The following is a 16912-nucleotide window of genomic DNA, read 5'->3' as shown; positions in this document are numbered from 1 at the left end:
TGTAAATAGCTGTTTTCACTCCTTGTTTGTCTTGGAATGTGGGGGGGGGGCGCACATCTCGCAACCCAGATTAGTAGGCTTCTTATGCTCATTTCGTGACATGTCCTTTGTCGTCTTTCACTACTTTAGGAAGCTTTCTGTTGCTTAAATTAGCTGTGGTTTTTAGCACAAGAAGCAGCCCTGAAAGGATCCAATTAGGAAGTCTGGGCCCTGAGCACAGTGTCTCAACAGAAATGGGCTTTCTGTGGTAAAACAGCCACAGGGAACCTTAAGTTATGAATTTAGGAGTCAGGTGACTTTTTTTTTTTTATTATTCAGGTGACTTTTATTTTATTTTTATTATTAAATGTCAGGGACTTTTATTCTTATTTTTTCCTTCAGGCAGACAGATGTCAAAACCTAGTGAAACTAAGGCTGATGTTTTAAAGATGAATTTAAGGTTGGGTGTTTAACTTTTGCCTGTTTAACTAAATTTGTACAAATGCCTAAGGGCTATATATACATTAGTTTATCCTAACAGGTCAGCTTTCCGTAAGCTCTCTTCCTTGAATATTTCCATACTTAAAGAAAAATGTAATTGAACAGTTGTCACATAAAAATTAAGATGCTTTCCACTATATATATTTTGCAAACCTACTGGCTCCACATGGCAGTTATGGCATAACAGGAAAAGGGAAGGGAACGCTTTACATATTTAAGGCTTCAAAGCTGGGAAGCAATAAAGGCCTCAAAGCAGCTTTTTCAGTTATCCCAAGATGACTCACTAGTGTGAAATCCCTACTTGATGGAAGCTTTCCCCAGTTACATTCATAAAGTCTCATTAAGAAGTAGTTGAAATACACTAAGAGTCGATGAGTTACAGGTTTTTGAGTACTCTGACTTTTGCAGGGTTTCTTTCTGGTATGAATTAAATTGATTTCAAGTAAAGGTGAAGAAGTGAATAAAGTTTTCTCTTTAAATTTCACATTCAATTTAAACAGCTTATATCCACATTACTAATTCTGATACTTCTGCTGAGCCACATCTAACACATATTGCACTTCTTTTGGGTTTCTTTTGAATCATGTTTTAACAAAGTACAAAATAAAATTTGAATGAACTGTAAGACCTAACTGAAGTTTCCTGTATCCATTAATTATGGTGTTTGGCACCTGTATGCACACGCTGGTGCTGAATGAGATTTGTACTCTGCGTGAAGGTTTTACCACATATACGGCATGCATAGGGCTTCTCTCCTGTGTGAATTCTCTGGTGTTGAATAAGGCATGTTCTCTGGCTAAAATCCTTATCACATTCATTGCATTTATAGGGCCTTTCTCCAGTATGAGTTCTCTGATGTTGATTAAGTGAGGAGGAGTAAATAAAGGCTTTCCCACATTCATTACACTTATACGGCTTCTCTCCGGTGTGAATCCTTTGATGCTGAGTGAGGTTGGCACCCTGTCTGTATGCTTTCCCGCATATATTGCATTTGAAGGGTTTTTCTCCATTGTGGATCCTCTGATGCTGAGTAAGGTGGACGCTCTGGCTGAACGCTTTCCCACACACACTGCATTTGTATGGTTTCTCCCCGGTATGAGTCCTGTGGTGTTGAGTAAGGTTTGCGCTCTGGCTGAAGGCTTTTCCACATATTTTACATATATAGGATTTCTCTCCCGTGTGAGTGGTCTGATGTTGAATAAGAGTTGAGGAATGAGCAAAGGCTTTCCCACATTCGTTACATTTGTAACACTTCTCTCCAGAATGAATTCTCTGATGTCGAATGAGGTAAGTACTCTGACTAAACACTTTCCAACACTCATTGCATTTATATGGTTTCTTTCCGGTATGTATTTTTTGATGTTGAAGAAGGTGTGTACTCTGACTGAAAGTCTTCCCACATTCGTTGCATATATAAGGTTTCTCACCAGTATGAACTCTCTGGTGATTAATCAGCGATGAACTGTGGCTGAAAGTTTTACCACATTCCAAGCATCGATATGGTTTCTCTCCAGTATGTGTCCTTTGATGTATAGTGAGGTGTGCGCGCTGACTGAAGTCTTTGCCACAGTCATCACACTTATAGGGTTTCTCTCCAGTGTGAATTCTCTGGTGTATAGTAAGGTGGGCACGCTGGCTGAAGGCTTTACCACACTGGTGGCATTCGTATGGTTTTTCTCCAGTATGCATTCTCTGATGTGCAATAAGGGATGAGATGTGCCTAAACTCTTTCCCACATTCTTCACATTCATGAGATTTTTCTTTGGTATGGGTGCTTTGGTGTTTCACAAAGGATGGGTTTTTCCTAAACTTTTTCCCACACACGTTACATTTATAAGGCTTCTCTCCAGGATATATCTTTCTGTGTACAATACCATATGAAACATGATTGAAGGTTGCCCTGCCTTCATCATACATAGTTTTATTATCTGACTGGGTACCAAACTGAATAATTAGGTTTGAATGCTTTTCAAAAGTATTTCGATAGATATCATATTTACTGAGACACTCTTCCATAGGGTCATCTTCTTTTGAGAGAACTGACTTCAAAGTAAAATTTCTTTCATTCGTGGGAATTTTCCTACAGGTATCTGATGCGTGCCTCTCAAATCTCTCATCGTAGTCATATGGTTCTTCCAATTTGACAGTCTGAGTTCCAGTCTTTACGAGTGTAGAAGTATTTGTAACTGGAGTACACTCCTGGGCTTCTGTTTTCCATTCTGGGATAAAAAGAATATAGAACATAAAAAGTTTTCCTCTATTTGGAGAAGGAAACTGCCAAAACAGAAACAAAATACTGAACATGAATAAAATGCCTTAAAAGACTATGATTCTGACAACCTTTGACATGGTCCTTAAAGCTTGGGAAAAGAGGGGCTCCTGGGTGGCTCAGTCGGTTAAGTGTCTGGCTTTCAGCTTGGGTCACGATCCCAGGGTCCTGGGATCAGGCCCCACATTGTGCTCCCTGCTCGGCATGGAGTCTGCTTTTCCCTCTCCCTCTACCCTTCCCTCTCGAATCAAGCTCTGTCTCTCCCTCTCTCTCCCTGAAATAAATAAAATCTTTACCAAAAAAAAAAAAAAAAAAAGTAAAAGAAAAAAGCTTGGGAAAAGAGAATATAGGGGCAGAAAACCAGAAGACTTAACTGCTGAAAAAGGATAGGCTCCTCACTACTCAACATGCACATAGATTAATAAAACAGGTTAAGTCAGGTGACTGGACGAAGAGATGTTAAAACAAGACTGTGGGATAACGTGGGATGACTTCATGGGTTGATTTGTATCAAGCAGACACTAACTCTCATTGACTCCTTCCAACCTATTCTGCACAATCCACATAATACTCCAAAAGCAATTTCAAGGAGTGCTCTCCATGCTTAAATATCTCTAGTAAATCCCTCATAATAATAGTTCTTAAAGTATTGTCCCCAGACGAGTGGCATAAACATCACTATCACCTGGGAATGTGTTAAATTATTGGTCCTCATCCAGACAAGCTGAATCAGGAACTCTGGGGGCTATGGAACCAGAAAAGATCCTAAATAGTCAAAGCCTGTTGAAAAAGAAAACCAAAGCCGGTGGCATCACGATTCTGGATTCAAGCTCTATAATAAAGCCATTATCACCAAGACAGTACGGTAATGGCACAAAAAACAGACACACAGGTCAGTGGAACAGAACAGAGAACCCAGACACGGACCCTCAACCATGGCTGACTCTACGGTCAACTACTCTTCAACAAAGCAGGAAACAATATCCAATGGGAAAAAACCAGTCTTTTCAACAAGTGGTGCTGGGAAAATTGTTGGACAGCCATATCCAGAATGAAACTAAACCATTTTCTTGTAGCACACTTGTACCAAGTCAAAATGGATAAAAGACCTAAGCATGCGACAGGAATCCATCAAAATCCTCTGTGACCTCAGCCGCAGCAACTTCTTGCTAGACATGTCTCCAAAGGCAAGGGAAACACAAACAAAAATGAACTACTGGGACTTCATCAAGATAAAAAGCTTTTGCACAGCAAAGGAAACAGTCGACAAAAATCAAGACAACCTGCAGAATGGGAAAAGATATTTGCAAATGTCTCATCAGATAAAGGGCTAGTCTTCAAGACTATAGAAAACATATCAAACTGAACTCCCACAAAACAAATGAACCAATCAAGAAGTGAGCAGAAGACATGAAAAGACATTTCTCCAAAGACATATAAATGCCCAAAAGACACATGAAAAAATGCTCAACATCACTCGGCATCAGGAAAATACAAATCAAAACCACAGTGAGATACCACCTCACACCAGTCAGAAGGGTTAAAATTAACCAGTCAGGAAAAAAGACAGGTGTCGGCAAGGACGCTGAGAAAGGGGAACCCTCCTACACTGTTGGTGGGAATGCAAACTGGTGTAGCCACTCTGGGAAACAGTATGGAAGTTCCTCAGAAAGTTAAAAACAGAGCTACCCTACCACCCAGTAAATTGCACTACTGGGTATTTTCCCAAAGGATACAAACGTAGTGATCTGAAAGGAGACACCACCCCAATGTTTATAGCAGCAATGTCCACAATAGCCAAACTAAGATGGAAAAAACCCAGATGTCCATTGACAGATGAATGGATAAAGAAGATATTTATATTTATAAAGAAGATATATATTTATATACATATACACGCAAACACACACAATGGAGTATTACTCAGCCATCAGAAAAAAGAAATCTTACCACTTGCAATGAAGTGCAAGGAACTAGAGGGTATTATGCTGAGCAAAATCAGTCAATCAGAGAGAGACAATTACATGGTTTCACTCATATGTGGAATTTAAGAAACAAAACAGAATCATAGGGGAAGGGAGGGAAAAATAAAGTAAGACAAAATCAGAGAGGGAGACAAACCATAAGAGACTCTTAGCTATAGGAAACAAACTGAGGGTAACTGGGATGGGGTAATTGGCTGATGGCCATTAAGGAGGGCACATGATTGGGGCGCCTGGGTGGCTCAGTGGGTTAAGCCGCTGCCTTCGGCTCAGGTCACGATCTCAGGGTCCTGGGATCGAGTCCTGCATGGGGCTGTCTGCTCAGCGGGGAGCCTGCTTCCCTCTCACTCTCTCTGCCTGCCTCTCTGCCTACTTGTGATCTCTCTGTCAAATAAATAAAATCTTAAAAAAAAAACAAAAAAAAAACCTCTGAAACTGTTTAAAAAAAAAAAGGAGGGCACATGATGTAATGAGCACTGGGTGTTATATGCAACTGATGAATCACTGAACTCTACCTTTGAAACTTGTAATAGACTATATGTTAATTAACTGAATTTAAATAAAATAAAATAAAGAAGAAACTTTGGGGGCACCTAGGTGGCTCAGTCAGTTAAGCTTTGGCTCAGGTCATGATCCCAGCGGGTTCCCTGCTCAGCAGGGAATCTGCTTCTCCCTCTTCCTCTGTTTCCCTATCATCTACTCATGCTTGTGCTGTCTCTTAAATAAATAAAATCTTAAAAAAAAAAAAAAAGGAAACTTTGGAGATAGGGCTAAAGCAATCTGTTTTAACAAAGCCCTCCAGGTGGTTTTGATGTTCACTGACATGTGAGCCCCATGGGCTTAAAAGAGAAAAGTTTAAAAAAAAGTTCAAAATATCTCCACTTGATGTATTCAGTACCCCAATAATCCAGCTTTTCCTATTCTACTATATCTTCTGCCAAATTTCATATTCAGCTTAAAAATGTAAAGTTACCCCTATAACTTCAAGCTACTTCCTCATAGCCTTATAAAGGTGCCATACAAATTCCAGACTTAAGCATTCTCTCTTTTGACAGAAAGCTGAGCAGAGAGAGGGAGAAGCAGACTCCCTGCTGAGCTCGGGGGCAGACCTGGGGCTTGATCCCAGGTCACTGAGCCAAAACCAAGAGTTGAATGCTCAACTGACTGAGCCACCCAGGCACCCCCAGATTTAGGCATTCTCTTAAGGTAACTTATCTATCTGTTGAAAAAAAGTGTATGGCCCAGCTCCTGTTTTTCTCTCTTTCTTAAAATCCTCAAGTACAGATTAGGCTGAATCACATGACCTTGGCTTTATGTAGTCAATATGGCTGAAATTTCAGCAGTCTCACTTGATTCAACCTAATGTAAAGTTGGGGCCAGGACAGTACTTGGCGTTATATTATTACTTCACAACTTTGTGTGTTTCTTGTATTTCCAACTTAGATGCAAACTCTGAGAATAGCCTGTGCCTCTTTTACATTTCTTTTACTTCAGAAAATGGCCCAAGACTCTGGATATGGTGGCCACTCAACTGAACTGGTAAAATAAATGACAATAATTTGTTGTTAAAAGGTGAGCCAAATGAAAGCACACACATACACATAAAAGCAAAGCAAATAATAAAAAATCCCTAACTTCAAATCTGGCTGCAAAGCAATCAAATATGTATTTATTCATGCCTATTGTATTTCCAGTATGATGGTTTAAAACAAATTTAAATTAGAATATCTTTCTCTCTTGAAATCCGGTTGAAAACATAGGACTTTTGAATATTATGAATTATGCAATGAAATATCAAATATAGAGTTTATAATATAGCAAAAATGGCACCAGATAGTTCAGAAATTTTCTAAGATTCAGATCCAAATATAAATCTTTTTAAATATATCCATTCCACAGAATCATATGTAGTGTTTTAAAGTGATAGCTGCCATTCATCAATAAAATACTAGAGTAAGGGATAATGGAACACTAATAACTGGTAACAATAACTAGGTAGGTTTATGTATATTGACTTACTACTTTGACTCAGATATAAAAATCAGAGCTGACATTAGAAAATGCTTGGGTGGGGTGCCTGGGTGGCTCAGTGGGTTAAGCCTCTACCTTCGGCTCAGGTCATGATCCCAGAGTCCTGGGATCAAGCCCCACATCAGGCTCTCTGCTCAGCCGGGAGCCTGCTTCCTTCTCTCTCTTTGCCTGCCTCTCTGCCTACTTGTGATCTCTCTGTCAAATAAATAAACTCTTTAAAAAAAAAAAAGAAAGAAAGAAAGAAAATGCTTGGGACTAATGTTAAATGAAAAAAGTAGTCTCATAGCTAACATGGAAATGCACTGGAACTACACAAATATTATCAAAGAGCTAAGAAGATGATAGGTTTTTGTTTTTTTTAAGATTTTATTTATTCACTTGACAAAGACAGCACAAACAGGGAGAACTGCAGGTAGAGGGAGAAGCAGGCTCCCCGCCGAGCAGGGAGCCCGATGTGGGGCTCGATCCTAGGACCCTGAGATCATGACCTGAGCCGAAGGCAGAGGCTTAACCCACTGAGCCACCCAGGTGCCCTGATTATAAAAAATTCTTTTTTTCCCTTATTTATTTATTTGACACAGAGAGAGGCATCACAAGTAGGCAGAGCAGCAGGCAGAGAGAGAAGGGGAAGCAGCCTCCCCACTGAGCAGGGGGCCCGATGTGGGGCTCAATACCAGGACCCTGAGATCAAGACCTGAGCCGAAGGCAGAGGCTTAACCCACTGAGCAACCCAGGTGCCCCAAAAAATTATTTTCTAATTTTCAATATACTGTCTATATAACTCATTGTTATTTAGTACTAGAGATGTAGTTGTAATTTTTTGTTATTTTTATATAAGAAAAAAATTTTTTTAAAGATTTTATTTATTTATTCGCTAGAGCCCAAGGGGGGGGCGGCGGGCAGAATGAGAGGGAGAAGCAAACTCCCCACCAAGCAGGGAGCCCTACTCGGGGCTCAATCCCAGAACCCCAAGACCACAACCTGAGCTGAAGGCAGATGCCCAACCGACTAAGCCACCCACCTGCCCCGAGAATTAGCTTTGCAAGTAGTATTACCCAAGTCTGGGACAACAGAGCCTGGAAAACAACAACCAAAACAAACCTGGATTGGTGGACTAATAACACACTGGATTTCGAAAAATCCCAAATGTCCATAGTGACATGTTCACATAAAAAATGAGGCAGGAGGAGGAAGAACTATTCTTTTTTTTTTTTTTAAAGATTTTATTTATTTAGGAAGAACTACTCTTTACAGGAGAATGCTATTAATCCTTTAGAAGTGATGACTGATTTAGAGAATCACTCAGCGATATAATAAAGCAAGACTGAAGAAAGGATGCTACAAATCCTTAAATAAAATAGTGCCAGGGAGTGGAATAGCCACGTGGTCTCTAAGTATCACTCCACGGATTACTTACTGACTATAAAGAAAAAAATGCACCTTTAAAATGGAGAGATCTGGTCAATAGCACCTTAACTAACATGAGTATCACCAGTGAGACAAATGGCAACGGACAGCACCCAATGATGGTGTCTGCTCGGTAAACATATTTCAACTGAATGTAAACATAAGGAAATCATCAGGCAAATCTAGATTGTGGGTCATTCTAAAAAAAACCTGGCCTGGATCTTTCAGAAAATGTCAGAAGGGAAGTGGAAGGGAACAGAAGGGAAGGGGAAAGAAAAAAACAAAGTGTGTCTGTGTGTCCGTGTGTGTGGGTGTGCGTGCATGTGTAAAGAGATAAGCAAAGGGGCAACTGGATGGCTCAATCAGTTATGCATCTGACTCCTGATGTCAGCTCTGGCCATCATCTCAGGATCGAGCCCCATGTCAGGCTCCGCACTCACCGGGGAATCTGCTTCAGATTCTCTCTCTCCCTCTGCCTCTGCCCCCATCCCCTCCTAAAAAGATATAAAGCAAAAGTGGCTAAATGATGGTAGCATGTGGTTTCAGGTGTTCAATGTACTGATTCTGCAACTTTTTTATAGGTTTGAAGTTCTTATGGAGGAAGGAAGAAAGGAAAGGGAACAACCAAAAAGCCCATCAATAAGGAACAGGTTCAATAAATTATGAGACACACAATAAAATGTGATGCAGATATTAAAAAAGAGAACAAGGAAGCTCTTTATATCCTCATTTGAAACACTTCTCAAGATACGCTTTTACATAAACAAAAGCAAAGTAGAAAACTATATGTATCGTTTGCTACCATTTCTGTTAGGAAATGGAGGAAAAGGGGCACCTGGCTGGCTCAAGTCAGTAGAGAGTGTGACTCTTGATCTCAGGGTTAGGAGTTCGAGCCCTATAGTGCGGGCAGAGAGTACTTAAAAATATTAATAAAAAGTTTGCTAAAGGGGCGCCTGGGTGGCTCAGTGGGTTAAAGCCTCTGCCTTCGGCTCAGGTCATGATCTCAGGGTCCTGGGATCGAGCCCTGCATCGGGCTCTCTGCTCAGCAGGGAGCCTGCTTCCTCCTCTCTCTCTGCCTGCCTCTCTGCCTACTTGTGATCTCTCTCTCTCTCTGTCAAATAAATAAATAAATAAAATCTTAAAAAAAAAAAAAAAAGTTTGCTAAAAAGGAGGAGAAAACATTTTTTCCCCAAGTGATAGAAAGCATCCCAAATATAGGATTTTTTTAAGAAAAAAAGTTTGTATATATATGTTAAAGATTGCACTTATTTATTTGAGAGACAGTAAGAGAGATCATGAGCAAGGGGGAGGAGCAGAGGGAGAAGCAGACTCCCTGCTGAGCAGGAAGCCTGACAGGTGCTCCCCAAACATCTTTTTTTTTTTTTTTTGAAGATTTTATTTATATATTTGAGAGAGAATGACAGAAAGAAAGCATTAAGAGGAAAGAGGTCAGTGGGAGAAGCAGAATCCCTGGTGAGTAGGGAGCCTGATGTGGGGACTCGATCCCGGGACTCCAGGATCATGACCTGAGCCGAAGGCAGTCGCTTAACCAACGGAGCCACCCAAGCGCCTCCCCAAAACATTTTTATATTGACTTTATATGCAAACAAAACTAAACAAAATACCTGAACAGAAACAACTAGGGGGAACCTGGGTGGCTCAGTGGGTTAAGGCCTCTGCCTTCGGCTCAGGTCATGGTCTCGGGGTCCTGGGATCAAGCCACGCATCCGGCTCTCCGCTCAGCGGGCAGCCTGCTTCCTCCTCTTTCCCTGCCTGCCTCTTGGGCTACTTGTAATCTCTGTCTGTCAAATAAATAAAATCTTAAAAAAAAAAAAAGAAAGAAACAACGAGAAACAAGCACCAGTGGTTGGGCTGAGAGATGTAGGAACCGGGTAAATGAACTATATAGTAAGAGAACATTTTTGAGTGTTTTGAAGACATTTTTTCAAAATTAGAAAAGAAAATGAGTTAGGGAAGTGGAAGTTGGAGGCTAGGGATTTGTTGGTAACAGAATAAAAGAAACTTACAAAGAAGAAGGTCTGAAACTTAAAATTTTAGGGACATTCACGCATGCTTATAAAAGAGGGAAGAGACAACAGCACAGTGAAAGTGCCAAAGCTGGGAATGGGATCCAGGGGTCACAGGGAAGGATAAAAGGAGACACCGGGGAAAGGTGGAACAATGATGTTTGAAACTCTGTTCCTGAAGGTGGCCTCTGTGAGGAGGCAATGCCAAACAGCTTAGTGTTCCTGACAGGCGGGGATGTCTGCAGAGCGTGACCTGGCTATATTTAAATAAATATATCTCACTGCACTTACACTCTTCAATGCAAACAATCTCATAAACAGTTATTCTCTCACCTGGACTAGGGCCTTCTAAGATCTCTTTTATCACCATCCATGGTTCTTCCAGTAAGGGAATCACAGTTGGTCGGTACACCGTAAGTCCTGTTTCAGAGGAATATAAGGAATTTTATCCTGGAGATAAACAGTTGTTTGAATTTTACTGCCTAACTTCTACTTATCTGTGAGGACAGACGTCCACAGGAAAACAATGGTTTCATGTACATGATCTAGTGGGAGAATTAGGTCACTGTGCTTTTCAGTGCTACGATAAAATGTCCTGCTGCTCAGGAGGGTATGTGCACAGAGCTCATGGTAGGAGGAGATCACAGGAAAAGCAGGGAGTGGGCAAGGGGCAGTGTTGTGTGGAAGCCCTGGGAAGCCGCGTGTCATAGTTCTCAATGCTCCTTCACTTAGAAACTTTTTATTTGGCAAAAGGGAGAACACAGCGGTATCTATGCCTGAATGGAATGAGCAAACTCATCCCTAAGCCCCATTCTCAGCACTGTGCTGAGGAAAGAAAGATGATGGATATGCTGGCAGCAGTGGGCGTGGTGGATGCTTACCCAGAGAAACCATGTTCCAGTAGTTCTGTAATGTCACAGTCTTGTACAATTCCTTTTGTACGGGACGCATTATCTCCCAGTCCTCCTGGGTGATATCCACAGCCACATCTTTGAATGTCATCGATTCCTGAAACATCAAATACAACTTGGCTCAAGAACTGGCAGGAGGAGGATAGCGGTAACCCAAGGGACATGTGTGGTGGGGGAATCAGAGAATGCTGACCTGTAGTAAGAGCCTACAGGTTATCTAGTTCAGTTATGGATGAGCATACGTGAATGGTCCTATAGGGAAGTCTGAAAACAAGAATTTATCATTACATTTTCAGCTGGCACAAGTGTATGTATGGATGGCTCCGTCTTAAAAGAGGGTTTACACAGATGACAGTTGAATGGTTATGCTTTTCAAACTCTGCCTTAAGAAATCAGAGTGTTGGGGCGCCTGGGTGACTCAGTCGTTAAACGTCTGCCTTCAGCTCAGGTCATGATTCCAGAGTCCTGGGACTGAGGGCCACACTGGGCTCCCTGCTCAGTGGAGAGACTGCTTCTCCCATTCCCTTCTCTTACTGCTGCCTACTTGTACTCTCTCTCTGTCAAAAAATAAATAAAATCTTAAAAAAAAAAGGAGAGAGTTCAGAGTGTCGTAATTTGAAATTTTAAGATATATTTGTGTGCTTTAGGATGAAATGCAGAGCCCCTCCTTCCTTTTTAAAATAAAATTGGGGTGGGGGGCGCCTGGGTGGCTCAGTGGGTTAAGCCTCTACCTTTGGCTCATGTCATGATCCCAGGGTGCTGGGATCGAGCCCCGCATCGGGCCCTCTGCTCAGCAGGAAGCCTGCTTCCCTATCTCTTTCTCTGCCTGCCTCTCTGCCTGCTTGTGATCTCTATCAAATAAATAAATAAAAATCTTAAAAAAAAATAAATAAAATAAAATTAGGACTGAAACCCATACTGTTGAACTGTTACACTTTTAATATATCTCACAATCTGGTAAGGAAAGTATCCCTCTTTGCTCTTTTTCTTCCTTTTGTTAAAAAAAAACGGATTCCTTTTCCATGTTTTTCAAATAAACTTTCTAAGTTCCTTATAAAAACTGTATTGACAATTACACTACTTATAATTTAGGGGGAACAGGCAATTTAACAACACTCAAAGCTGCTTTCATGTCTTATAGTATGAAATAGGACATGGATGTATTACAAAATTTATACTACGCTTAGTCCTAGATATTTTAAATTTTGGGGGTGGGGAAAACTGTGCAGGGAACCTTTTATTTCATTTCATCATCCTTCTGGTTTTAGTGTGTATGTAAGAAAGTTACTAATTTTCTATTTTTTAAAGTAAGCTCTATGTCCCACATGAGGTTCCGACTCATGACCCTGAGATCGAGAGCCATAAGCTCTACCAAGTGAGCCAGCCACTCCTAAAAGTGATTAATTTTCATATGCCATTTTCTGTAGTAATCACCTTACTCAAATTTTCTATTGTTTCCCGGTTCTTCCCTTCACTTTCCTAGGGTTTTCAGGTAAACAATCGTACTATCTATGAACAATAATTTTACTCTACCAATTTCAGATGTATATTTTTACAGCAAAATTTTCTCTTAAGGTGGCCTGACAGAACACAGAATCACAATCAACATAACACCAGAAAATACTGGCTTTTTTTTTTTTTTAAAGATTTTATTTATTTATTTGAGAGAGAGGTAGTGAGAGAGAGCATGAGCAAGGAGAAGGTCAGAGGGAGAAGCAGACTCCCCGTGGAGCTGGGAGCCCAATGCGGGACTTGATCCCAGGACTCCGGGACCATGACCTGAACCGAAGGCAGTCGTCCAACCAACTGAGCCACCCAGGCGTCCCAAAAATACTGGCCTTTAATTACTTGTTAATGAGAAAAATAACTTTAGCAACTATTGCTTACTGATGGTTTACTGTAATCCAGGCTAACTACAAGTCTTGTAATGTTTAATCCTCACAATCTAAGAGGTAAGTTCTATTTATTAGAGTTTAATCACTCAGGCTAAGTGTGGTCAAGTATCTTGTCCCAAATCATAGGTTCTGATTCATCCGGCTGTGGAGGTCAATCCCTTAACCTTTAGGCAATGTTGCTCCCTTAAAATCAAAACAGTGAGGAAAGGAGTATCAGGGGAAGGCAACAGGGGCTTATTTCTTATAAAGAGAGTCACTTATCTTAACAGGCCAAGCTGGATTTAAAGAGAGGAACAGATGCTTAAGTCCTAGATTGGGCTTTCGGTGGGGACAGAAGTTACAGGGCCAGGACAAAAAACGTCCTCACACAAACACCTCCAAGAAGCCATTTAAAAATCACAGAAAAGGGTCACCTGGGTGGCTCAGTGGGTTAAGCCTCTGCCTTCAGTTCAGGTCATGATCTCAGGGTCCTGGGATCGAGCCCCGCATCGGGCTCTCTGCTCAGCGGGAAGCCTGTTTCCGCCCCCCGCTCTGCCTCTCTGCCTACTTGTGATCTCTGCCAAATAAATAAATAAATAAAATCTTAAAAAAAAAAAATCACAGAAAAAACTAACACTTACTTTGGTCACCAAGTCATTTAACCACCCTGCCTGGAAAGCAGGTCTTCCTTTGGAGTCTTCCTCTGGGGTCTCTTGGGGAAGGGCAGTGCTCTGAGGAACAGCTGGGGAAGGGAGACCATCATGGAGATTAGTCCTGTTTGAACAGTCTAGGAAACTTAACCAAATAGATGCCTACACTTCCCTAAAGTAAGAAATGAGAAAGAAACAAAAAACAGCACCCCTACTTTAAAGAATCAGAGGGAAGGACCCGTGAGACTTGTCCTAAGACATCAATGCAGGTTTCAAAAACAAGTCTGTTCTGGGCCTGCTAAGGATATGCACCAAATTCCCAATTTTCTACTACATCTTCATGCGATGTAAATCGTGTGTGCTGTCTCTTAATAAGGAAATATGCTCTGGACCCTCTCCTACTTTTTTGGAAGCATGTTATTGTAAAATCCAATTCACAAAGCAAATGGCTGACAGAATGGTTCAAACCTCTGCAGGTAAAATTCCCGACGGCTCACGCTGGGGTAACTGAGTTGCGTTTCGTCATTGTTTTAGGACACTAGGTAACGTGTGTTTGGTCCCAAGCAGTCTGGAAGGGGCACACCATGCAGGATGGGGTTCCATGTTAAAGCCTGTTCTCGACTCACTGCCCTTTGCTCTCCCTAGTTTCTTTAAAGAGCTGCTCTGTGATATGCTGGTTGACTTCTCTAACCCTAACCACCCAGGATTCCTCCCCTTTCTGCCTTGTGATTCTCACCTTCCTCTTCTAGAATCTGAGTCAAATCCTCTACCAGCGTCACCACTTCCTCACTGCTCTCTGGGTATTGGGACTTCACCCAAGTCCTAACCTCCCCAGGCAGGATGGTCAGGAACTGCTCCAGCACCAGCAGCTCCAAAATTTGTTCCTTTGAGTGAATCTCAGGTCTCAGCCATTTAAGGCAGAGCTCTCGGAGCTGATTCAATGCCTTTCGAGGACCAGCTAGGTCTGGATATGGAAAATTCCTAAAATTCTGTCGACAGGTCTCAGTGTCACGCAAGATTCTTGAAGCAAGGGTTTCCTTCGCAATGTTGTGGGGTCCACTCTGAGCCTTGTCTGGCTTCCACATGAGAAGGACTTGGGCGCGTGAAGAACTGGTCATCCTCTTGCATGAGGCCAACATCGCTATAGGTGGGAGAGTCAATCTGGCAATATTCTTTATATCTCCAGTAGTGAGCCAAATGCTTGAAGTCTCATGCTAGAACCACAAAGACATTATATCAAGGGCTGCTGCAGCCAAGGGCAGAACAGGGTCAAGGTAGAGTTAGCAGCCTTAGTTACAAATTCTGAGCCCAGAACTTGCAGGGATGGTTAAGAGACCCTGAAACACAAGAACAGACCACAAAGTCAAGAATTCTGGTGCTCTCTGCTATCCATATCCACGAGCAGAAACAGCCTGCTCAAGTGTTCACAGGTAAACACACATAGACTTTACCTGGGTCTTCCTTCCCTACCTCCTCAGACTTGTGATATAAATGCAATCTGCTGGGGACAGGGGTCAGGACAGCTATCAAAAAGGGTCACAGAAACAAAGCCCCGAAGCATGAGCAAAACAACAGATCAAACTTTTAACTTGTTGAAACAGAAATTAAACTTTTCCGGGGGTCGTGGGGCGGGGGGGAGCTTCAGTATTTTTGCGATGTCACAGAAGCTGTAAAGGACCGCACTGGCTCTCAACAACATGGCATACCTGTGGGTACTTGGAACAACCTGGGAGGAGAATCCTTCCCAGGTTCCCAAGGAAACTGTCAAGGAAAAAAGGGCGGACTTGTACTTGCTTTAGATGTTAATGCCAGCACATTCTAGCTTCTCACTATCAGAGGGCTGGAGAAACAAGCCGGTTGGACTGGGAAAAAGTAGGAGGCTGATGTGCCTTGAAGCCCTTTGAAACGCTTCTACAGGAGACAATTCCTCACGAGTAAATTTGAAACCAGGATTCCCGAAGAAAACCTCAGAACAGGCCGGCGACCTGACACCACCTGTCCTCGGGCTCCAGCTCTGAGCCCTCCTCAGGCTCAGTCGAGTAACCGAAGCGAACTGTTTACAGGCTCTGCAGAGGATATGCGCCAGCCCCGCCCGCCGCCTCCCCTGCCCGGTCGGGTCTCCCCAACTCCCCTTCAGCCGGACGGACAGGGGCAGCGGCGGAGAGGGGACCCGGCCCGCCACCGCAGCCAAAACCCCGTGCTCGCCTTTTCCGCAGGCCGCGAGCGCGGACGCCGCGCGGGAACCGGCTGGGGCTCCGGCCTGACCGCGCGGACACTCGCCCCCGGCGGCGCCCTCGACATCATTACCTGTCGCGGGGGCCGGGCGGACGCGCAGCCCGAGCGGCCGGAGAGGCCCGGGGCAACAATGGCGGCGGGGGCGCGGGCGCCTGCGTGGCGAGCTCAGCCCCACGCTGCAGAGGGGTCTCTGGCTCCGCCACTTCCCTAACCGGGAAAGCACGACGTGTCTCAGCCAGGAGCCGCACCTTCCAGCCGGGTCCTGAGGAGCCTGGCCCTGCACGAACCGCGCCTCAGCTCCACCGCGACCTCGCCTCAGCCCCACTGCGCATGTGCGCAAGGGGAACGCTGCGCGCCCGCTGAGCCAATCGGAAGGCGCGTCCCGGCCCTCCCTCCCGCCCGAGCCTCATTCCTTGGACCTGTCTCCATGGTAACCTCCTCCACCCATCACTGCGACTTGCTCGTTAGCCCGCAAGGTTCTAAGGGAACTTTAAAGTTTCCCTGGCCAGAAGCGGGTCTGGAAGATGACTGGGAGGTTGGGCAGCTACTAGCATCTGGGCGAGGAGGATGCGGATGGGCGGCGGTTAAAGCTCCACCCTAATTAACCAGAGAAAACCTGGTGCCATGGGGCGCCTGGGTGGCTCAGTCGTTAAGCGTTAAGCGTCTGCTTAAGCGTCTGCTTAAGCGTCTGCCTTCGGCTCAGGTCATGATCTCAGGATGCTGGGATCGAGCCCCACATCTGGCTTCTGGGAAGCCTGCTTCTCCCTCTCCCACTCCCCCTGCTTGTGTTACTTCTCTTGCTGTGTCTGTCAAATAAAAATATAAAATCTTAGAAAAAAATAGAAAAGAAAAGACAAGCTGGTGCCAGAGTTCTAGAGGAAGGAGGGGCAGGGAAGATGTGGGTCCAAAGGCAGAACACCCCAAAGTGCATTTTTAAGCCTTACCGTGCATATACATCCACTATGAAAGGTTCTGAGTCCCTCCTAGGAACTGGATTCTGACTTGGAAAAGGGGTAACATCCAACAGCATGCTGTTTAAAGAGACA

General features: G+C 43.3%; 1 protein-coding gene across 3 annotated transcripts; it reads right to left on the bottom strand.

Moving 5' to 3' along the window:
- Positions 1-357: 357 nt before the first annotated feature.
- On the bottom strand, positions 358-16181 carry ZNF287 (zinc finger protein 287). 3 transcript variants are annotated; one of them, XM_032841287.1, is made up of 6 exons: positions 16115-16181; positions 14368-14968; positions 13623-13723; positions 11078-11204; positions 10530-10616; positions 358-2699 (listed from the first exon to the last, which is right to left on the bottom strand). In XM_032841287.1, the coding sequence occupies exons 2-6, from the start codon at positions 14768-14770 to the stop codon at positions 1132-1134; spliced, it is 2286 nt and encodes a 761-aa protein (XP_032697178.1). In that variant the 5' UTR covers positions 14771-14968; positions 16115-16181; the 3' UTR covers positions 358-1131. The 3 variants fall into 3 exon arrangements, with proteins under 3 accessions (XP_032697178.1, XP_032697175.1, XP_032697177.1); XM_032841284.1 differs by having other exon boundaries at positions 15939-16180; XM_032841286.1 differs by having other exon boundaries at positions 14368-14845; positions 15939-16180.
- Between the last annotated feature and the right edge of the window lie 731 nt (positions 16182-16912).

Source organism: Lontra canadensis, unplaced genomic scaffold, assembly GCF_010015895.1.
Source record: "Lontra canadensis isolate GAN:19392208 unplaced genomic scaffold, GSC_riverotter_1.0 scaffold122, whole genome shotgun sequence".
Classification (NCBI taxonomy): domain Eukaryota; kingdom Metazoa; phylum Chordata; class Mammalia; order Carnivora; family Mustelidae; genus Lontra; species Lontra canadensis.
Note: the sequence above shows the minus strand (reverse complement) of the source record. Positions and strands in the feature narration are given on the sequence as shown.

Excerpts from the sequence above, each read along its gene's own strand:
- ZNF287 (XM_032841287.1), bottom strand. The coding sequence starts at position 14,770 with ATGTTGGCCTCATGCAAGAGGATGACCAGTTCTTCACGCGCCCAAGTC. Across the intron at positions 13,724-14,367 it reads TCAGATTCTAGAAGAGGAAG|CTGTTCCTCAGAGCACTGCC; the intron begins GTGAGAATCACA and ends TCCCTTCCCCAG. Across the intron at positions 2,700-10,529 it reads CTTAGAAGGCCCTAGTCCAG|AATGGAAAACAGAAGCCCAG; the intron begins GTGAGAGAATAA and ends TTTTTATCCCAG.